The sequence below is a fragment of the Lepidochelys olivacea genome (genome assembly GCF_965140295.1).
Source record: "Lepidochelys olivacea isolate rLepOli2 genome assembly, chromosome: 7".
In the NCBI taxonomy this organism is placed as follows: domain Eukaryota; kingdom Metazoa; phylum Chordata; order Testudines; family Cheloniidae; genus Lepidochelys; species Lepidochelys olivacea.
This window is the reverse complement of record NC_140417.1, coordinates 37,832,060-37,855,848: the sequence shown is the minus strand read 5'-3', so window position 1 is coordinate 37,855,848 and position 23,789 is coordinate 37,832,060. Positions and strand designations below refer to the sequence as shown.

Below are 23,789 nucleotides of genomic sequence, written 5' to 3'. Positions count from 1 at the left end.
ATAGTTTCCCAGTAGGCGCTAGTTCCCTCAGAAGGAGTCCGGGGAGAGTCCCAGCGGCTCCGCCCCTCACCCGGGGCTCTGCGGAACCAACCAAGAGCGAGCGGCGTGGGGGGAGCGTGTCCGTTGCCTGCGGGAGCGGCTGGGGAGCGAAGACATGAGCACCAAGGAGGTGACCTGCAGGTGAGAGCGGGGGCGACGCAGCTTCTGGGGTCGGGTCCCGGCACGGCCCTTGACCCCTGCCCCGCTATCGTGCCAGGCCGCCTGGAGACACCGGGACTCGCTCGTTCGCTGCCCCGCGGCTCTGGGTGCGGGGCCCCACTGGGCCTACGTGTCAGGAGTCCAGCGGGGCCGCAGCTAGAGCCGGCTCCGGGGCGACCCGCTCTGGTGTCGCAGCGTCTGGAAATGGCGCTTCCCAGCCCAAGGGTTGCCGTTGTTCCGACCGGCCGCGCGGCGCCAGGCCCTGGATCCCGGAGCTCGGCCCGGAGCCCCGGGACAGCCGAGGCGAGGCGAGGCGCGCTGCCCGGCGCGCGGGCCTGTACGGGGCTGCCTGGAAACGGCCAGCGAACGCGGCTGTGTACCGGGCGCCCGTCGGCCCGGGCCCCTCAGCCTCAGCGAGCCGGGCAAACGAGCGCGTTCCCAAGCGGGCGCGGGGCGGGCGTCCCCGCCGCTTCTCGGAGCGAGCTGGCCGGTTGTCGCTGGCGCGGAGCGGAGCCGGGCTCGCTTCAGCACCCCAGCCCAGAGCGGCCGAAGGAGGGGACTGGAGCCCAGAGGGTCGGGTTGTTTGCAGTCCCGACTCGACTGAATCCGACGCTTGTAGTCAGGTCCTGTCAGGTTGCCGGGCTCTATAAGCCCAGGTACGTGATGCAAAATAACCCGTCACGCGTACGGGGCTGGGGTTTGTTTCTCCCTAATGTCAACGATTTGTCTTTTCCTCTGGAATTTGCAGAGTGGTGCTTTTCGTTGTTTTGGTTTTAGTTCCCAGCGTATTGTGCCTTTAGCATCTGGCCATCTTCTGAGCAACTTGCAGAACAGAGTTCGTTAAAACAAATTGTTAGAGAGACCAGTGTTTGCACTGTGTCGTTATTGTCAATTTACTATAATACTGTTTGCTGGTTTAAAAACTTACATGGGGATGAAGAATTGAAAATAACACTATATAATAGTTTATCTTGTATTTCTGCTCTGCTTAATTGTTTTGTAGTGCTCATTGTTGCTACCTTTTTTAAAAAAAACAAATGCAAAAAGCAAATATTTGTCTTCAGTGACCAAGAATCTATGTATTTCAGCTACACATATTTAAAAGTATTTAGTGATTCACCAGCAGGACCTTTTAGGAAAGTGTCAACCAGAAGTGTTGCATAATGTGATTAAAGTGGCTAATTATACTCATAACTCTAGCTGGAAATTTAAGAGAACTGCTTTTCCCCAGGTGTAATCCTTTACCTGGGGTTTTTCTTGCAATGGAGAACAAAGGGCAGGACTGAGAGAAAAATGCTCTTCAAAACCTTTCTCTAGAAAATAAGTGTTTGTCCTAGTTTACAGTATGTAACAGATCTCTGTGGTTGTAACCATTTATCGCTTCAGGTATTATATGCAAGGGGTGTGTCGTGAAGGAAGCAGGTGTTTGTTTTCACATGACTTAACTACAAGCAAACCCTCTACTATCTGCAGATACTACCAGAAAGGACAGTGTGCCTATGGAGCTCGCTGCAGGTAAAAATTGCCACTCTTCTAGTATAGTGTGTTTTTCCCACAACTAGAAAAGGTGATTGCAGACAATACGTTTTTACACTCTAGGAAATAAAGGAACCACAGCAACAAAGATACATTGGGTATGTTTATAAACAAGAGTAAGATAATGAAAAGCTTATAAAACCAACATGAATGGCAAACATTGCGCTCCTGATGAATAAATTGGGGACTCAGCAGTTTCCTGGTTTTGTATCTTTGTGCTCTGCATGAACCGTAATGATCATATGGCTTTTTATCCTTAAGTTTTGTGGTGGGCTTTTTAAGACAGCAAGTTCCTTTTTGTTAGACCATGTCATCTCATGTTTGTAGTGTTGAATACTGTGGTGGCTTGGGCTTAAGTTGAGTCTCTGACTGCTACTGTAGTACAAATAATAATAAATTCTAGAGTTATGCCTAACTGTTATTCATTTGGATGCTGTGGGAAAAAAAGGAGACTGAGTTAAGGTTGCTGTGGAATTTTTATGCTGAATTTCTTGATTTGTGTGATAGAAATGTTAATGTTGTTAATACAAAGTTTAGGCCTTAACCTCTGTGTAAAATAGGGATAATCTCCCCTTACTAGATGCTTTGAGTTCCTTAAACAAGCGGTGCTATAGATATTAAAATATTGTCTTGTTGTCAGATATCAGTACAATTCATGCACCGTTAATCAGTAGGAACCTTTCCAGGTTGATCCATCCTGCATCTGAGCACTTTGAAGTTAGCATTAATGTTAAAAATGTTAGCGTGCTTTCTTTATAAAGTATTTTAATTAATTTTTTTGTTCACTCACGTTGGTGTGGGTGTGCAGATACTGTGGTGGTCCCAAAGGGGAAGTGGGTAGGATTTAAGAGGTATGCCTCTTGTCCTGCTGTGTTTCCCACTTCGGACGCCCATCTGTGATGTCCAGTTCGCTTGGTGGGAAGGTCGACCACCTTCATGGCGCTCATTCTGCAGCACCTTCACCCCAATAGCTTGCAAAGAGCATCAGCTCCAAGCTTACTGCTTCAGGATGCACTAGCAGATAAACCCTCCAGTTCCATAGCCACTGGTTCTGTGAGTACTGAGAGGCCTGTGTCAGCTCTCAACTCTCAGAGAATAAAAAGTGAATCCTGCTGAAAGTACTGTACTTTGCTCCTGAAGTAAAAGCAAAACCTTTGATACTGAAGGATCCTAAGCCATCAAATCCTAGTTCTAGACACAATGAAACCCTGTGGGTGACTGTTACCAGAGTCAGTCCTAGTGGGAGCATGCTTTTCATACGCAAAAGCGTATAGCCCTAAATATGGCTCCTGTTAGCAGAGCCCAGCACCGTTCTATGTACCTTTTGGGAGACATCTGTGAACAATGCAAAAACATTCTTGGAACCTAGACCTAAGGTTTGGTTTACAGCAGGAAGAACCTTCCTTCAAGAGGAACGATTCCTGAAAATTCAATCTCCTCTGCTCGGACTTTAAGAGAACTCCAACCAGACAGTAATTCTGTTTCTCACACTGATGGAACTCATGGCCTCAGCAATGTGTAACTCCTTGTGCTTCACTCACAAAAACTCTGCAGCACTGGCTAGCAAAGTACTATCTGTTTTATACAGCATGTTTTGAAATTGGCCTTCCCAAAGTAAGTGTTCCCTGCCCTCTTATGGTGGATGCGGTGTGATCTAGCATCTTAAAAGGGGCAACATTCAGTCTCTCAGCACCATCAGCAACTCTACCCTCCAACACTTCCAGCTTAATGGATGAAGTGGGTTCCCCATCCCAGCAGTTCAGCCATTGGAGTCACTTGGAGATGATGCTACATATCAGCATACTGGAATTGAGGGTGACTTGCTGGGCGTCTTGACTAACTCACTGGCAAGGCAGTTCAAGTTGTTATGGACAACATGGCCGCAATGTACTATGTGAACAAGCAAGGAAGAGCTCATTCCCCATAGCTTTTCAAGGAAGCTATGGCAGTGAGAGACTGGTGCATTCATCATAACATGTACCCCGTAATCCTACATGCCTAGCAGATCAACTGAATTGGGACAGATGAGAACTGCTCAAATGGCCTCTAAAGACATCAGTGGGAGATGAGATCTTTGCTCTCGGGAGTTATCTGGAAATAGAGCTCTCTTTGACAAGGCATAGGAGTGTGAATGACCAGACCATCTTCAAGAACTCTGGCTACAGGTGAGTAACCTTTTGTTTATGCACTGAACTGGCAAAGATAAGAGATCCTTCTAGATTTTAGTATGTGTACTACTAACTTTTTACATTTGTTTACCTTTTTAAATTGATTGTACTAGGTTAGGATAAGGAGATCAGTCACACAAGTCAGAAAATTCAGAAGTTAAAATATCCATGGCATCCTTAATGTTGCTGCCTTGAACTAATATATGATAGTTTTTATCTAAAGGTCCTATCAACATAATCTGGTGTTTGGCAAATAATAATTGAAACTGCTCTTTAAATGTTATGTATTTGCCATCATACTGGGTAAACTGCACCTCTAGAATGGGCCATGGAGGGGGAAATAGGAGTGCCAAGTCAGCTCTCATGACTCCTGCCATCACCAGTCTCTGGGTAAGGATCCTTGTCTTACTCCCTTTTGACCAGGCACAGCTCCCTGCCATATGGTCTGATATCCCCAGCAAGCCTGTCTGCCTAAAGGCCAGTGCTTGTGTGTTGCTTTCTCTCTAAAGACTATAACAGGTGTGATTTACCAGTAATCCAAATTGTTCTTTCTAAGCAAGCAGGTTTATTCTTAAGGTTAAAGTATTACAGAGAACACATAATAAAAACAGCAAACCGGTTTAAACACACATGAAACGTAACAGGAATCATCTGTCAGTCTTAGGGGGCCCTTATAAGCCAAAGTCCTTCCAGTCCTTCAGCAGGATTGGGGCCACTTGGACAAAAGTTCATGTCCTTTTGCTGGATCAGAAAGAAGACCCGGTGTAAGTTCAAATTCAGCCTTTTTATACCAAAAACACTTTTTGTCTGGTCTCCTGAGGGGGCTAGTACCTCTCTGGACTTGTCCACAACTTGAATGATTTACTTTAATCATCCACTGCTTTTAGTTTCTGACAGAACTATGGTAACCCTCCCCCTCCCCAGAGTTTACTCTTGGGGGGGATTCTGTGTCACTGCACATGTGCATATTTCATGTGCTGCGCATATTTAATTTTTTTGTGTGGAAAATAGGTTCTGCTGAAAAGTTGCTGCAGTTCTGCCTTTTGCCCACCAGAGGGTTGCTGTGGCTCTAGAACAGAGCAGCCACTCCAGGCCAGTCCCATCTACAATAGGGAAGAGGCCTACCTTTTTCACAGGGCCAGTTGGGGTGGGTCAGGAGTCGGGAATATGGGGAGACAGACAGTGTGGGGCTTCTGGGGGGGGTCAGATGGGTGCATAAGGACTAGTGGGGGAGGACAGACTGGGGTGGAGGCACAGGGCTGGGGGGGGGCAGGGAAGTGTAGGGCCACATGGGCCGGGAGGGGGTGGTGGGGTGCATGGCTACGGGGGAAGGGTGATGGCTGAGTGGGAGCACAGAGATACATGGGGACAGGGGATGCAAGGACACATGGAGATGAGGGGAAGGGTCTGGCTGAGGGGGTGCAGGGATACATGGGGACAGGAGGGAGGGGTGTAGCACCACATGGGGACATGGGGGTGGCTGAGTAGGGGCACAGACACATGGGGACTGGGAGGGGGTGCAGGCCCACATAGGGGTTGGGGGAGGGGATGTCTGAGTGGAGGTGCAGGGACACATGGGGATGGGGCAGATGTGCCTGACTGAATGGAAGAGGCAAGGGCAGCTAGGGTCTGCATGGGGGACTTTCCCTCCCCACCCCGCAAAAAAACCTGTACCATACTTTTCCTACCCATACCCAAAAACCCTTCAAGTTCATACCCAGGCTCTTTCCTAGCAATTGCTTCTCTTTCCCTCAGCTCCTCCATTACCCCTGATTCCCCCAAGCCTTTGTACTGCTTCTGAGGGGGTGCGGGAAATAAGGTTCTATACTGTAGTTTAAATGACTTATTACTCAGAGTTCTGTATTAGTATGACTAGCAAGGAATCTATTTGTCAAACATTTTCTGAATCTTTTTTGTTGTCTGTATTGTTACAGACATACTTGGTGACAGGTATTTTGAAATAAATTATCAAAATAATTGAAACGGTTGTGATTATACTGTTTTGAGACATAAAATATGCAGAATTTACAGAATTTTTAATTTTTTGGTGCAGAATTCCCCCGGGAGTAAGAGTTGCATACAATCCCTGGCCCACAGTGATACATAAACCGTTCATAACCTTAATATAATATGGTCCCTAAAGATACATGTGGTTGCAATATCTGTCATGTGTGCATTACTGTATTATTTGTATGGCACTATTGATGTTCATGGCATTTCATAGTATGCTCAAGAATGGACAGCATGTAAGCGAGTGACAGACTTGAAGAGAATTAAATATAATTGTTAGAAAAACCCTGAGGTGGAGAACTGCTACTTCCATTGTCCCCAATGAAGATATTTTAGAGTTAGATCAGTGCATTGTTACCAGATTTGCCCGTTGCTTTGGGGTACGCTCATTTATTAGGATTACTCTTCCGTGGGGGGACGACACTCTATAATTCTATCAATGTACTGTTTGTCACTTGTGTTCTCATACGGAGCTCTACTTCTCCCTTCTGCAAGTTCCCTCCCGATTGGAGCTATCTTACAGGACCTAGGTTCCCCAGGACTGTGTTTTTCCAGCTCCAGAATCAGGTGAATACACACACACAAGTTAACAGAGCGCATCTGAGAGGACCAGGTTAATCCGCACTCCCAAGCTGACCCCTTATATGCCCCGGGACTCATCGGGCTGGGTCGAGCAACACTTCCAAGCTGCCACCCTCATAAGCCCCAAGTTCAGCACGCCCCTATCCACACTTTCACATTACAATTGTTCTGGTAGTAACCCACAGGATTTTTGGGTGCTACAGGAATCTTTAGCTTAGGTACAAGGAGCGTTGCCTCAGAGAGAGAGAGAGAGAAACAACCAGCTTAACCATGAAAATTATTTATTGCCAGGTAATAATCCTACAAGAGGCGCCAAACAAAACAGTTATAATATTAAATCTAATTTAAATTTGGTTACAAAAGTTATGTTTAGAAAACTATAACTGACCACACAAGTCAGGGTCAGAAGACTATACCGAGAGAGAGCTGGCTTCTCACCACTCCGTGAAGCTTAAATTGATCAGGGTTCCCAGGTGGTGGTAGCTGAGGGTCTGGAGTGCTGGAGACAGGCAGAGCCCCCAGCACAATCAGTCAGGAGAAGATGAAGTCCCAGTGGAACTGATGTAGATTTTGGATCCAGGCATCAGAGCATTTACTTGAGCATGGGTAGGAGTTTTTGTAGGGGAAGAACAATAGTTCAAGGGAGAACACTAGATTTCTTTGTGGGTAAACTGATGGCTCAAGGGCATATACCAAAGTTGTTTTATTCAGGCTAGACAATAGGAGCAGATTATTCCTGGCTATGGGTTGTGTTCCTTCCAGAGAGCTCACAGTGCAATCAGGCAGCTTCAGTGTTTTGGATACCAATAAAGGATTTATTACTAGAATTGGTCTGATAACTACTGAGCTGGGTGTGTGCAGGGGTGGGTTCATTAACAGCTGGAGCAGAGATTCCCCATCATGCAGTGCTTTCCCGCTTTTCTGGTCCCATAGTTCAGTGCAGTTCTTGCCTTAGAATCTCTGTTCTCCATTCTGTATGCTAATGGAGGTACCTCTTTGTCCCATCTTAGATGCAAATGAGGCTAGGGGAGTTTCCTTAATCCTGTCACCCTTGTCTGAGGGGTTTAAGTGTGTCTTCCACTGCCTTTTCATTGCTTTTTGTAAGTCTTTCCTCTGGTTGGCTTTGGTTCAAGCAGAGGCTGGCAGGGGATTGGGGGGGAAGGTCTTTAGTGAGTCAGGCTGTGCTCTGATTCCCCAAGAACACAGAGCTGATAGGTAACACCATGTTCATATAGACTAAAATTCCCATTGATTTCAGTGGGAGCAGAGTTAGGCCAATCTTGGGTGCTTTTGAAAAATCCATCTGTGTGTGTGTGTATCTATACACCATATTTGTATGTGTGAATAAGAGCACAGTGTAACTGCTGCTGTCCGTTAGCAAAGCAGGAGAGATCATAAACTGACAGGGCACACAATATTTTGATGTTACCACATCTGAATAAATGTCAGCAAACCTTTTTGTAATGGAATAGTAGTATTAAATTGAACACACTCTCTAAGAATATTGTTCTTTCAGCATTGTTTTGCAACTTTGGAGAAATCATTTAAATCTGCACTTTCAAAAGAGTCCGACATGGGGTTCTTCATTCTTTCCGTGCCCAATATGAAAGACGTATGACTTGATTTTCAAAGCTGCTGAGTAGCTAAAATCCAGCAGGTTGTCCAAAATGAGTGGACACTTGAAAATGTAGGCCTTAACCTCTGTGTAAAATGTGGATCCCATTTCGCAAGGCTGTTGTAAGGCTTAATGTTTGTAAAGTGCTTTGAGATCCTTGAAATGTGCTGTAGAAATCCTAAGTATTATTATCATCATCCATATTGTCTCTGAACAAATCATGATCCATAAGCTAATATATTGAATAAACAGGCTCATTAGTGGAAATCAAGAGTTTGCCACATTAACTGTTAGCTTCCTGGAATAACAATGATTGTGCATTGAACTAGATCTTAGTTTTTGTGGCACTTTATTACATTGTTTTCTGTTTTTAGGTATGATCACACCAGACCATCTGGGTCTGGTGGTGCAGTGGGTACTGTGCCACCCAGCCTTTCTTCACCATCGTTCAACAGCCCTAACCCTCTGCCAGAGCATAACATGCCTGTAATCAAGAGCAAAACACATGAGCCTGGAAAACGCAAAAAGAGAACATTAGTGCTTAGGGATAGAGGTGAGTAGGAGCAGTTAATGTCAGTTCTCTTCACTTTTCCTGGCTTGCTGATTTTTAGCAGTAGTTCTGTTGCTTTCCATTATTTGCTTTTCATCACTTCCATTTCAGTGATGGCTATAAAGGGTGTGTTTGCATTTGTAACATGGATAGGGCATAATCCTACAAACATTTATGCATGTTAGTAACTTTACTCATGTAAATAGTCAACTTTTGCCCCACACATCCCACTGATGACCTTCCTATGCCCCTCAGGCACCAGCATTAAGGGAGCCCTTCCATTGCTGATGCCCCAGCACAGAGGGACTGAGCTCCTACTTGCCCCAGACCTCCTTTTACTATACACATACCCAGCCTGGTCTCACCAACTGCCCCCCCACAAACCTCTCCCTCTGTGCATCCCCATTCACAATCCTCTGTGAGATTGCAGTGCTGAATCCTCCCTGTTGCAGCCCTGCAGAGCCCCAGATCTCCTCTGCTGGCCAGTCTTCCTACCCAGGGCCTCTGTGCTAAGGCCAGCTGGATAGCAGTGTCAGAGAACAGAAATAGTAAATAGACCATAATCTCTGCTTTTCCTTTCACCATAAGCTGTTTTATTTCTGTATGAGGGGCATAGCTTTGTGTTTAAATTGAAGAAGTGGACGGTGTCGGAGACGATGTGAGAATGAATGTGTGTAGGAAGTTTGGGGTTTCTGATTGCTGATCTCGTATCTAGAGGAGCCTGACAATTGTTATCTAGGGGAACCTGAAATTTCACAAAAGGCTTATTGGCAGGGGAAACAGGTGAAGGTATCAGAGTTAAAACCCCTCATATCGCCCTGCCAACCTCCCCCACATCCCAAAAAATAGAAAATTCAGTTGGTCAATGGAGGGACCATGTGTTAATTGTGGTGAGTGAATTCAATCACTTAAAATGTGAAATAGGACTTTAAACACGTTCTAAGTGAAAATCTGTGCAGTTTTAGCTTAGCTTCTATAATACTTAAGATGAAAATGCATGATATGCTGTACTTGGTATCTTCAAGCTTTACAGTGGGTAGTTTAAGGCTGTAAAGCTGGATAATTTGGAGATTGAAGCTGCTAAATACATAAGCTCTGCAGGTGAAAAGGTTTAACTATTAACAAGGAAACTATAATTCAGCAGGTAACTGCTGTTTTTATGCTCCTGTGGTCTTTCATGCTACATACTATGCTTTTTCTTTAAGATTTATGTGGTTGGAGTGAAGAACAGGTGAGACTCAGTACCGTGAGTGATCCAGTGTGTTGCAGTGACAAAAATGATAATCTGGAAGTGAAGCCCCATTCGTATTTAGAAGCTATTTGCAGTGGGCTCGAAGAAGATTCAGTGGCTGGAAGTTCCTATACTGATGGACAGCAGCTATGTCCCTATGCAGCAGCTGGGGAATGCCAGTTTGGTGACCAGTGTCTTTACCTCCATGGAGATGTGTGTGAAATCTGTGAATTGCAAGTACTTCATCCCTTTGACCCAGAGCAGAGGAAGGCTCATGAGAAGGTAAAGATTAACATAATTTAAACTTGGGTCTAAAACATGATATAAATATGCTTGTTCTAAAGCCCACAGACACTTGTGTGTTACAGGCTAACTTTAGTGCTTTATAGAGTATTTGTGTATATACTTATTTAATTTAGATTTAAAATAATTGAGAGACCTATTGAACGCTCTAGTCACCCAAACTTGTCGTCGATACAACAAAATACCAGCTGCATTAAAATAAACATCCAACAGGAATTTAGCCAGCCATCTGTAGAAACTCTTTTTCACCTTTTTCATCATTGTGGGAAGAATCCCCTTGACTCTCTCTAAAAACCCTCTCAAACATATGGCTTTTGCAGCATGCCTAAAAGGTCACCAGGTTCTCTAAACTCTACTTGTACTCCTTCTTCTAGACCACGCTGACCTGAGACAACCAACTCATTTCACATAGTCCACCACAGTGCAATCAGATGATAACATCTAGTCACTGCTGATATTAGCTGTAATTTGAGGTCAGGAAAGGTGCTGCATCCCACTGCTACTCTCCTGAGCCATCCAGTCCCAATTTGGATAGGATTTTGGGCTCAGTTCACTTCAGTTATATTGAGCTCTCTGTACCTCTTGTCGTCCAAATCTGTTAATCGGAGGCAAGTCAGCTGCTCATAGTACAATTGGTTCTCTTGCATATACAGTAGCTTTGCAGTAGCTTTGTTAGTAAAAGCTGTTTAATACACTTGTATTATAGGTAGAGCTGGTAGCACTGCATATAGCTAAGAATGCCCAACACTTTTCATTATAAGCCCCTGTTTTCAGCAGCTTATAACTTTGCCAAACTGTAACTGTTTGGCTGAAATTTTCCATATTGGGTATCTTCCCTCAAGCTTAGTTTTTTTTTTTGGAAAATTTTAGCAAAAATGATTCAGCTGTTTCAGAGAATGAAATTAGGGGAAAATTTATTAAAAATTCTTACAACTGTTTTGCTGAGACTCTCTAGGGCCTCTGCTTTGGAGCAAGGGCTTCGAATTTGGCAGGGAGCTTGCCTTTCTTAAGGATGTGGTTTTGTTGTTCCTGTGGAGGGGAGTGTAAATTTGTTTGTTATAAGCCTTTGGGGGAAAAAAAAAAATCTCATGTTGCACACATTCAATAAGGAATTGTTAGTTTGGCAGCTGAACTCTTCCAAGATTCCTTCTGTAGTGAGTGTGCTCCAGTCCAGGGCTGGTGTGTGTGTGGAGAGGGGCGAGCAGTCCTTTGCCCAGCAATTAGTGTGTGCTTCTGTGGCATGGGGCACTGGAAATGAGAGCCAAAGACAAACACCTATCTCCTCAGTGTTCCCTCTGCTGGCATTGAGGCAGCATAATGCGGGAACAGCATGATTAGAATGCACAGTTGACATGAGCTGGATCTGGGCCAGGCAGATGGAGGGAGTAGATTAGTACTGGCAGCTGGTAGGAGACAAGGATAGGCTGAGTAAGGGGGCTGGGACTGGAATGAGGAGCCAGAATGGGGAGACTGGAAAAAAGCCTGTGGGTGGACATGAGAGTTCAGGTTTCAGGGGGAGGGAGGGGCAGAAGGGTTTGTAACCACCAGAATACAGTTCCCTTCAGCATCTGGAATGGAACCTGAGATTCCTGAGTCTCAGTATTCCTCTGTTGTCAACAAATACTTATGAAACCCACTGGCGTCCCTCATCCCCCTTTAGTGCTGGCCCACACAAAGGATGACAACCCTACTGCTTCTATCATTTATTCTGTTGTTCAACTGGCTGAGGTCTGTGCAGTGGTTCCAGCCTGGCTGATGACCTATGGGGGTGTCAATATGATGCCACGTGTTGGAATTCCTACATTTTGATTGATTAAAAAAGAAAAATCATCTAGGAAATTGCATCTAAAAAATTGTTAACAGAATGTTACGGTTGTAAAGACAAGCACTCAAAAGTTACAAAATGCCTGGGAAAAGTAATATCACCTTGCTTCACAGGAATATTATGAAAATAAATCCATGTTCGTGAAGCATTCGGATATCATAGTGATGAGCTCCCTGAAGAATTTAATAGAAAACTCCCTAAAGAAATTAATAATTCTGTATTCAGATCAGGGTTTAAATAGTGTGCAATAATAAGGCCTGGGGCCACACAGTGAACGAGCATAAAACAATATTGAAAGCTGCTCATTCAGTAAGCACCATAATTCTGTGCACTGAGTAAGGCCTGTCCCCTGTGGAAAAAAACGATTGTGATCATGTAATTAAAGGCTGTATCCTAATGCATACTCAAGGGGTGTGAATTACGGTTGCACAGCAATCTACATTTTTTGTGGGCTGGAATTTGCAACCTTAGTGCTCTTTTAACGTCTTTTGGGGGATGTTTTATAAAACAAAAAGCATGAACTACATTCTTAACGGAGTTAAGTGTACTAGTACTATGTTTTTTTTTCTTTATACATGCCTTCCATAGATATTTGTGTTTTACAAGCTAGAAGCCTTGTGCAAATATGGCAGAGACCCAAAGTAACTCTTTGCTTCTGTTTTATGACCTAGATGTGCATGGCAGCATTTGAACACGAGATGGAGAAGGCCTTTGCCTTTCAGGCAAGTCAGGACAAAGTATGCAGTATCTGCATGGAAGTGGTGTATGAGAAACCATCGGCCTCGGAGAGAAGGTTTGGAATCCTTTCCAATTGCAATCACACCTACTGTTTGTCCTGCATCCGGCAGTGGAGGTGTGCCAAACAGTTTGAGAATCTAATCATAAAGTAAGTATATGTTAACTTTGTGGTCAACCAGTGGGACTTATGTCCACCCAGATCACACTGTCTATTGTAGCTTGTCATTCAGGTGTTCTCTTCTATAGACTTTTTGACTAGACGCAATGCTATTACTTTCATATCAAACTAAGTATGTTCACAAAGAGAAATTCTGTGGCCCTAAAAATGCTAATGTGTCCAATACTGAGATTGTGATGAAAATCCTGACTCCACGTGCCAAGGAGGTACAGTATCTTAGGCCTTGTATACGCTACCGTGGTAAGTCAACCTAAATTATGCTACTCCAGCTACGTGAATAACATAACTGGAGTCGACGTAGCTTAGGTCGACTTAATGCGGTGTCTACACCTCGCTGCGTCGAAGGGAGACGCTCTCCCATTGACTTATTTTACTCTACTCGTTCGGTGAAATACTGGAGTCAACTGGACAGCACTCTGCTGTCCATTTAGCAGATCTTTACCAGAGTCGCTAAATCAACCCCCGCAGCATCGATCACAGCAGCCTTGATCTCTGGTAAATGTAGACATGGCCTTAGTTAAGAATTGAAAACTGCTGTCACCTTATTTGTACACATTCAATTACTGGATTGCACATAAATTCTAACTATTGTCATGCTCACGCTGAACGCTCATTTGGATACTCTATTGATCATGCATTTATTCTGTATTTGGCCAATGCCTTTGTCGTATCTGCTGTTCTAGCTCCTATATAAATGCATTTAAAGCTTGATTCTCTTCAGAATAGAAATACAGGAAAATGTAAGAATCCAACTGATACCACAAAAGAGGAAACTTGCCTTTTCCCCTGGAACTCCTTAGAAAACTACAGATGTCTCAGGGAAAACTTTTTTTGAAAAATATTTTCCATTCTTATAGTGAAGTGGGTTGTATTCCCCATGTCCTTCACAAGGAGTTTGCTACAGTGAAATTTAGCATATTGGAAGCTGCTTGTAGTAGAGTAATGCTCCCAATGGGCATTCACTGTGAGAAGCTCAGTCTGTGACAGGAAATGAGGCTGCCAAATGGTTTTCGCAATCGTTCCCCCTGAGCCAATATTGACAAATGTTTTCAGCATTTTCAGAAAGTAGATCTGAAACTCTTAAACTACTTGTGACCTCATCAACCTTCTGAAAAGATATTAGGAAAAGGGAATGGAAATAATCTTAAAAGAAGTTCTGGCTGAAAGACTGGATGGTTCATTGGGCTGGTAATGGGACATAAAAGCCTTTTGTCAGCTTGTTGGTTGTCACTAGAAATTATCTGATGGCTGTTAGGTGTTCCCTGTGAAATCACTTGGGTTCTTGATCTGGTTCTAATGAACGTGTCCATCTCACAAGACCACTAGTTAAACTGGACTGCTTATTGCAATCTTAGTAGACAGGCCAAGTATCAATCTTCTCCTTTGCCCTATTTCGCTGCTGTAGTTCTTTTACAGAACAGGGATTGAGGTACCTGAAAAGTGTCTAATGTGGTTTGGATACCTTAGGTTTCAAGGGAAAAAATCATGGTCTGCACTGATCAGGAAAAGCATGCTTTCTATTCAATCACTGATTGAACTGTAGTTTAGACCAAACCTGATTGGGTTGAACTGGTTTACTTCAGTTGAAACTTTAATTTATAAAAACTTGTAAGTACAGTATACATCGGGGTGGGCAAACTACAGCCCATGTCCAGCCTTTCAGACCTTTTAATCCAGCCCTTGAGTTCTCGCCAGGGAGCGGGTTTGGGGGCTTGCACCCACTCCACGCATGCGATGGAACTGTGCAGCTTGCGGAAGCAGCAGCATGTCCCCCTCCCGCTCCTAAACGTAGGGGCAGCCAGGGAGCTCCGCATGCTGCCCCTGCCCCGCAACTCCTATTAGCTGGGAACCAGGGCCAGTGGGAGCTGGAGCTGCAGGGGTGGTGCCTGTGGATGGGGCAGAGTGCAGAGCTGCCTGGCCAGCACCGCACCTCTGCATAGGAGCTGGAGTGGGGACATGCTGCTGCTTCCAGGAGCTGCTTGGAGTAAGCACTGCCCAGATCCTGCACCCCTGACCCTCCTCCCATTCCCCAACCCCCTGACTCAGCCCTGATTTCCCCCTCCTGTCCTCTGAATGCCTCAGTCCCAGCCCAGAGCACCCTCCTGCACCTCAAACCCCTCATTCCCAGAGCTCACCCCTGCACGCTGAACCCCTCATTTCTGGCCCCACCCTGGAACTTGCACTCCCAGCCCAGAGCCCGTACACCCTCCCATACTCCAAACCCCTCTGCTCCACCCAGAGCTGGCTTCTGCACCTCAAACTCCTCATCCCTGGCCTCAGCCCAGAGCTCGCACCTCCATCCAGAGCCCTCACCCCTTCCACATCCCAACCTCCTGCCCCAGCCTGGAGCCCCCTCCTGCACCCTGAACTCCATTTCTGGCCCCACCCCAGAACCTGCCCCCCCTCACCCCCCCCCAAGTTGGAGCCCTCACCCCCTCCTGCACCTCAACCCCCAATTTTGTGAGCATTCATGGCCTGCCATACAATTCCCATACCCAGATGTGGCCCTCAGGCCAAAAAGTTTACCCACCCCAGGTATACACTGTAATCAGCTATGATATGCTTTGATGCTTCAATATGAAAGATCCAATTCCCCTTTCTCCACTTGCTGTTTATGACTAGTTGTTGAGAAATATCTATTCTCTGCAAGGTGTATGTACACTTATTTTCTTTTCATTACCCATTTAAGATCCTGCCCACAGTGCCGAGTGACATCAGAGTTTGTAATTCCTAGCGTATACTGGGTAGAAGACCAAAACAAGAAAAATAAGCTGATTGAGGCATTTAAGCAGGGAATGGGGTAAGTTCACTAGCCATAATTATTTTTTGTTAAATAAACTGAAAAGGTTGTAGACCAAGGTATTCAGTAGCCTCTTTTTAAAATGTTTTCTTTAATACTGTACAAAACGTACCTTATGGAATGTAATTGTGTGTACACACACACACACACTATTCATATCCAGTGACTTCAGTGGTAGTTGAAGGAACTCGTATCTAACTTTGATTTTCCCCTGAACATCATGAATTTAATTTTCATTTCAGCTAGGCTAATAGCCTCTGAAAATATCCCTCATGATTAAATTAGAAATTCCCCAAGCTCCAGGTGGAATGTTAATAATTCTACTTTCCAAAATTGGCTGTTGAGGATATTTTTGTTCACTTTCCAAAACTACATTTAGATAACATCTGCTGATTTTTATTACTCAGCTATAACTACTTTGATTATCATACTCTTGTATCGTTGAGGGGAAAAAACCAAAGTTGTCACTGAACTGACTTTTATGATGTTTGTTTCTTTTTCTCTAATCAGTAAAACTTCAGAGTTGTTGAGGGATTTGTTGTTGTAATACCATCTGCAAATGTAAAAATAATTACATGCGTGATAAGTTTTATTGAACAATTAGACTTGACTGGTGGTCAGACCATTGGAGGTATGCAGTAAAGGATGGTGCTGTATCAACCTAACAAACCTCTACTTGCTCACTTGCCTGTGATAAATGAGGTTTTTTTTGATGGGAGGGTAAATTATCATTACTACTTTCATTATCATTGATTGCCATTATATGAAGTGTGGGTAAAATAAATCTTTGTATTGGGCTAGTAAATTTTCAACCCATTTTGGAATGCTAAAAGCTGAGTGATGATACACTACCTGAAGTGCATTAATCCCCTGGAGACACACTATTTGCAGTGCTTGTTCTGGAATGGTTCCATAAAAAACCTGGGTGTTTACTTGGCACTGTCAACAAGTGCGTAACATACATTTCCAAAGCACCCATCATGTTAGTACGTGGGTACTTCTTGTTCAATTCGCCTAGCATGGGGGAGCATCATCTTTCACAAGAAAGGGAGTTTAGAGAAGGGGTGGTGATGGCACTTGTGTAAGGGTTGCTTGCATTCTTTCAGGAAAATATTAACTGTCTCTGTTAGTAGTGGCCCAGGAGATCCCTTCTACTAGCTTTGATATAACAAGAGGGCAGATATCCAGTTTAGAAGTGGTAGTGTTGAGTTGATCTCATGAGTCTTGTTTTTATAGCAGAAGACATGTCTTCACTCATAGGATGGTCTTCTGATTTTGGATGGTGTTTCACTGTAGATGTAGGCAGAGTTAAGCTATTAGGGTGACACTAACAGTGCCTTTTTTTATTCATTTAATTTAAACACTTTTTAAAGTGTTTAAATTAAACTTAAATTTAGAATTTCCTGTCTTCTCAATTTGTTTAAAACAGAATGCTATTTATTTATTTTTCCTGTGGTTCTGGAGGCTTAACTTTAAGACCAACTCTAACTTAATTTTGTCTGGGAATTTCAGTAGGTTTTGCCAGATTCCTGTGACACCCTATCTACTCTGCGTTTAGTAAATGCATGGGTTTTCGTCCAGATATCTATAATGCTATAAATCTGGATTATAATTGGACAGACTTTCTAAGATATGCCTGATGCAGCAGTTGTGATGCCAACCTGGGAATGCCATGTTCACTGGTCCATAACTCTTCAGGATCAGAAGTTCTGCCTGAATCCATGAGGTTCTTGTGCCAGTAAAGAGACCACAAGAAATTCATCTAATTCAAAAAATCCAGCCACTATGGACCCCGAAAGAATCAAAGGCTAACTAGTGCTTGCCACAGCCAAAAACAAATTTAGTTTCTGATCTGATTTTTAGATATCATGAGCTTTTTTAAAATGGAAACTTCAAAAGAAGTACTAACACCTCATTTAAAATAAACAAACCACACAGCTCCAAAACACACTTTTGATTTGCCTTCATAAAATTCTATCCTGATATAAAATAACATGTGAAACTTAATGAGAGTAGCTTCAATAGTAAGCATGGAATGAAAAAAGTCTCTCTCCAAATACAAGCTGTTAAAATCATTGAACAAAATCTTGCCTGCATTAATTTCTTGGACTATTACTTCTTTGAAATTCTTTATTTTTTCCTATTTCACCACTTTTCTTTCATTAAGCCTGGACAAAATGAAACTACTGGATATCATCTCCTGACTCGTTCACTAGTATCTGTAATATTTGGGTTGCAGGTGTTAAACAGTTCTCTGATTTTTGGTTTTGCAGAAGCTAAATTTTGGACTTAGTCATGTAAGTGTAAACTTTTGAAAGCTATTTCATTTTAAAGGTACAAATAGTGAGTGATAGGCAAGACAGTGACATGGCGTGTATTTATTAAGTAAATCTTGATAGCTGTTTCTATTTATTACTTCCAGCAGGGGTCTCTGTAGACAGTTGAGAATGCAACTTAATGCTGATGCAATAGAAGTGGAAAAGTAAGATTGGTAGATTATATTTGATTTAGATTTAGTCTGTCCTGCAGTCTTTTGCAGAGCTGACCATGTAAAAAGTAGCCTATTTTTAATTTTTTTCTCGATCTTGTTCTTCCTAAGAATACAGTACATTGCCCATATGACAGGGATGAGTTTTCCATTTCAACATTAATAACTGCATAAATATCAGTGACATTATGATCATAATCCAAAGTATGGCATGGTGATTTAAGTGCTAGAATAGTTTTTAACCACACTTTCTGTACAAAAAAATCACCTTTGGGCTAGGACTAGTGGGAAATTTCAGCCTAAACAGTGAATTTTTCAGTTAGTAAGCACTTTGCCTTGTAGTATTGGGTCTTAAGGTTTTAACTAACTAGCTTTCTATTAAAAGACCCAGTGTAAAATTTTCAAAAGTAACATAAGAGTTTGTCTCATTAAAAGTAAATAGGATTTAAGCAACTTCACAAATTGTATCCCAATTCTAGGTAATACTTAGAATTTCCAGGCTTTCAAATGGGTGAACACTACAGTGTTTGGTAGAAATTGCATAAAGACACTACCTGTCTGTTTACGTTCAAATTAATTTTAGCAACATATCAACACTGCATGGACTATTCACATATCTTTAGAGAAACCACTACTTAACATCATTTCCAGAAATGCTGTCATTTGGACTGTAAGGCCTTTCTTTGCTCAGCCACTGAAATGTTGATGCCACAGGAAACTGAAAGCTGAGTGGGGAAGGGATTTTTAAAGTTCTTTAAAACATCTATGTTAGAGCTGTGCCTAGCAAATATCTGGAAAAAGATTAAATGCTGCCCCTGCAGTTAAGGTGTAGGCCCACAATTTACATCCTGAGAACCCCAAGAAGTTTACCATCAAAACCAGAGAAGACTAGACTTCACATTCTTGAGATCTTCATTTAAAAAAAAAAAAAGCAGGAATCCCATTGTGTAAAAGTGATTATTTGCAGATCATTTTAATGTTTGTAGGACAAGAAACAGTACCTACATATCTGTGCTAAGTCTCAAACTGTTACTGTTTTCCAGTTGAACCTTTTGTATACATGCAGGGTATAGTCTCAAACAGTTTTTTAAAAGAAAAGTCTTTTTCTAGCAACTGTGTGTGTTCTTAAAGGAGGAAGAAGTATTTGTTGTGAAGATGGTGAACTTCAGTTTAATGCTACTGCAGTAGCGCACAGTCTACTAAGAAGAATTCATTAGCTCACATCTCCATTTTTGGAGTTGCTGTTACTGTACATTGTTTGAAGTTAGGCTGGTGTCTGGTTTGGGTAGAGAGAGGACCAGAGCTGAAGCTGTTTGGGTGACCTCAACTGCAAGGTCATTTTAATTAGTTGAGTGAGCTTACCTGCATGCTTATGTGGATTACCATTTTTTGTTTGCCTTTAATTTGAATTTTCAGATCTTCTGCAGGTTCCCCCTACACCACTCCAAAATAAAAAAGTAAGGATAGATATTTGAAGCCTTAATCCAAGGTTAAGTGTAGTGCCTGGCTCTCTCTATATATGATTAAGGCATTTTAACACATGGTTAGATGGGTACTTCTTAGACAATTGGAAGTTCATGCTGTAAATCACTTCAATAGCAGTTTTCTCAAGGAATTAACTCTTACAGATAATATAGAGGTAATCAAACATAACTTTTTGAAAAATTTGCTTAAACATTATCAGTTTACACAGGTAAACTTTACTGATAGGTTTTAGTAATGTAAAATAAGTTATTTATACTGAAAATATCCATTTCTTAGCCAAGGAACTCAGCAGGCAATCTCTAAGAGTCATTCTTCATTAAAAGTTTATTTAAAAAAAAAAACATACACACACCAAACAGTGGTAGAACAAAAGAAAGCAGCAAGTCCTGGAAAATGAAAAGCAGGAAGTCAAGGCCAGTTTTCTACTGTAAAGCCAAATATACTAGGTATATTTATTACCTCTGCTTGTTTTGTAATTTTGACAACAGCTTGTTTAAATATAGTATCATGGAGCCTGCTTGTTCAGCTGGTCCTAATCCATTATATTACAGTTAGGTCTTAAACAATTGAGTTACACCATAAATGAATATTTGTTTTTGTAAATCTAAATTATTTTCTCTCATGGTTTTCCTTTTCTGATTTCCTCCAATAGAATGCTTGTTTGTGAAGAGCAGGATTGTCAACAAAGTACTTAGTTGTGTCACCACTTTAAAACCATTGCAGATTATATGTCAAGAGTCTGCTGCTCATTAAATTGTTCTGCTGGCTTCACCTGAATCAGCTGAGCAATAAAGCTGGTGGAAATTTTTCCAATTTCTTAATCTACTTTTTGCTTTAAAAAATGTGCAGGAGAGGGAGGACACTTGATGGTGGCTTTTCAACCAGTTCTACTGTTCAGTTGGTTCAGGTGTAGAGCTCCTCCGCATGCTGAACTCTTTAGTACAATTCCTGTTCTTCATAAAAGGAGTTTGTTTAAAGATCTTTGAAAAACACACAAGTGTGGAAAAGTGAAGGGCGACATTTCCCCAAACCATTCTTTTGTTGTACAAGAGGGGAAAAATGATTTGGCACTAATCTGTCTGACTGCTGATTGTATATAACCATTGGTATTTGAAAAAACAAACTTTCAACCTACATTTCTCCAATTAAAGTTAAAATTTGCACTTGCTTTCATACATTTTTACTTCATGTAGGTCTGTAGTGAAATGTTCCTGTTACCAATTTATAGATAACATAACTTCAGTTAAATCCTGAGACTTGAAGTACATAAAAGGACATGTAGTTCTTCAGCTATCCTTTAGCCAAATTATAAAGTACATTAAACTGATCGGAGCAACTTTTTGTCTTAGTCTGTTACTGGGAAATGTAACTTCTTATGTAGCAAAGCAGGTATCTTAAGTTACAAACACAGATGAAGGATTATTCTGGTTGCAATGTTAAAGTGCATGTTTTATGTTAACTTTTCTGGTGAGATTGATTCAGCTCATAAACTGAGTGCCTCCTCCCACCATGTGTATAAATTTAAAACACTCAACTTCTGTTTTCATTTTATACTGAAGGTTAAATAGTGCTTTGGATTCTTTTCTCCCCCAAAGGTACTAACTGAATGTGATAATTATTTAGTTTTGAAGGAGTAAACTTGACTTCCCCTGAGCTTTCTACTTCAGCTGTTGTTGTGATCATTGCAGTGTCATGACTTGGCTTCACCACCTAGAACAAGAGTCTTTTTGTTGCTTTATGATGATAAAGATTAGAGTGCTTAAATGTAGGGCAGCAGGGACTGAGATCAGTACTGTATTCCTCAGAGGGATGAGCAGGTCTCTTTGCTTTTAAAAAATCCTTTCAGACACTGCAGTAACTGTATTTTTTGATTCTGGAACCATTGAGCTGATCCTGCTTGACTGGGAGAAGAGTCATAGGAATTTTAAAAAATGGGTAGATAGCCCTGGAAAAGCTGCTCAGTTCACTCTCCTGTCCCCAAGAAACAGCTTTCGTTTTTACCATCATCTAAAGGAGCTATTACTCTTTCTTTCAGGAAAAAGGCCTGCAAATATTTTGAACAAGGAAAGGGAACCTGCCCATTTGGAGGAAAATGCCTTTACCTTCATGCTTACCCTGATGGGACACGAGCTGAACCTGAGAAACCACGAAAACAGCTGAGTTCAGAGGGGACTGTGCGGGTAAGCAGATTCATTTGCTTGAAAGCCCCACTTGAATATAAGCTGCCCTTTTATAGAAGGGCATGATTTCTCTCTACGGAGGCAAATTTAAGAACTTTGCTCTAAAAACACCTTTTAGGCACCCAACTTGACACTGATTGTGAATTTGTCTGAAAACCAGAATGAGTTTCTTTATACTTAACATTTTTCAAGACCTCTGAGCTCAGTGGGGGAACTCTCTCTGTGTACTCAGAACCTCATCTTTTAGCAAATTCCTGATCCTGTAGCTGTTACCCATATCTCCCATTGTCTTTGATGGGATTTACACAGGGGGAAGTATTGCAGGATCAGCTCCCTCATTTAAGCTGCAAAAATATTCTTATGTGCAGGAGTTAACTTCTCCTTACAAAAAACTCTTAATTTCATCTGTTTTAAGACCAGCTCAATGGACCATGACTCAGCAAAGAATTGTAGAAAACATTCTGAGGGAGTTATACAGGTGCACATACAGCTGAAATTAGCAGGCCTAACAAACCTTAGAGGCATGAGCTAACTAAGCCTGGACATCACCTGTCTAGGTGACCAAGAAAATAAGAGGGGGAGCTGTTCTCTAAATAACTTGACATTTCATGTGTAGAAAACAGTGCTGGTGTTATCTCCCCTTCCCAAGCTGTAGGTAAAGCCTGCTCCATATGTGAGCAACACACCATGACCACCAGCTAATGGTAAGAAACAATTCCCCACCCCTTTATTTAGGCGTAGCCTGAGCTGGTCTTCCCCCCCCCCTTTTTTTTTTCTGAAGTTGATCATTAAAACTTGATGGGAGAAGTAAAATAAAGTATTTTTGACCTGACTGCAGTTATACCAGTGTACAGTCTTTCCCAAAGCAGACATCTAATGCATTCTCAGAATGCCTCAAACTGACCTTTTTATTTCTGTTTTCACAGTTCTTCAATTCTGTTCGGCTTTGGGATTTTATTGAAGACAGAGAAAGTAGGACTATGCCCCATGCTGAAGATGAAGTGACAGAGCTTGGAGAGCTTTTCATGCACCTCTCTGGGGCAGATCAAGAGTCTGCCACTCCTCAATAAAGAGAACTAAGGAACAAAAGTTGTTTTCTTCTGTACAAGTCCAGCTACTTACTTGAAGGTTTTTATAGCAAGCAGTGTAAAGTAGTGAGGTTCTTGTAGAACCTGTATACGAACAATAATAAAGGATATTAAATAAAAGTATAGGGGAAGGAAGCTTTGGGGGTGATTTTGTGCCCCCAAAACAGCAAGGGCCCAGTTCTTTAATTGTTTGCTGTGTTAGGCCTAGGAGATTGGAGAGGTAATATCTTGTCTCTCTCAAGTGAAATGTGCTAGGAGTATAGCTAGAACAGATAAAACCTAGTTAAAGTTAACCTATAATCTCATTGTAAAGTGCATCACATTAGGAAGACACATACCTGGCTGATTTGCGCAAGACATTATTGCAAAAGCCCTAGTCAAAAAAAAAAAATGCATAGAACTAACTAGAGATGCCTGGTGAGAGAACACTTTAACCATCCTTGTTCCCACCACCATTTCTTGGGCATTATATGTGCACACCTTATGAAATGCCATCAAAACAGTGCTTACTGCAGTAAGTTCATCCATGGACTGATCTACAGACTCAAGTTGAGCTGACATGGTTGCAGGTGGGGCTATACCTGCATTGTAGTAGAAATCCTGCATTTTGCACAAACTGAAAAAAGAACCCTAGCAATAAATTAGGATGATGGGAAGTATAAGCAGGGTAATCTTTGACACTAATTGATGGCAACTAGTGTAGTGGAGAGTGAAAGGAGTGTTTCAAAACTGCAGATATATGCAAGAATGAATTAGACTGGTCTGTAATTCAATAGAACATGTTGCTTAAGGCCCTAGAATTGCAATGATCACT

General features: G+C 42.3%; 1 protein-coding gene across 1 annotated transcript; it reads left to right on the top strand.

The window, feature by feature from the left end:
* The first annotated feature begins 20 nt into the window (after positions 1-20).
* On the top strand, positions 21-23,380 carry MKRN2 (makorin ring finger protein 2). Its single transcript, XM_084634777.1, has 8 exons — positions 21-180; positions 1,585-1,713; positions 8,484-8,662; positions 9,865-10,172; positions 12,690-12,904; positions 15,624-15,734; positions 21,743-21,887; positions 22,814-23,380. The coding sequence occupies exons 1-8, from the start codon at positions 155-157 to the stop codon at positions 22,955-22,957; spliced, it is 1,257 nt and encodes a 418-aa protein (XP_084490903.1). The 5' UTR covers positions 21-154; the 3' UTR covers positions 22,958-23,380.
* The last annotated feature ends 409 nt before the right edge of the window (positions 23,381-23,789 follow it).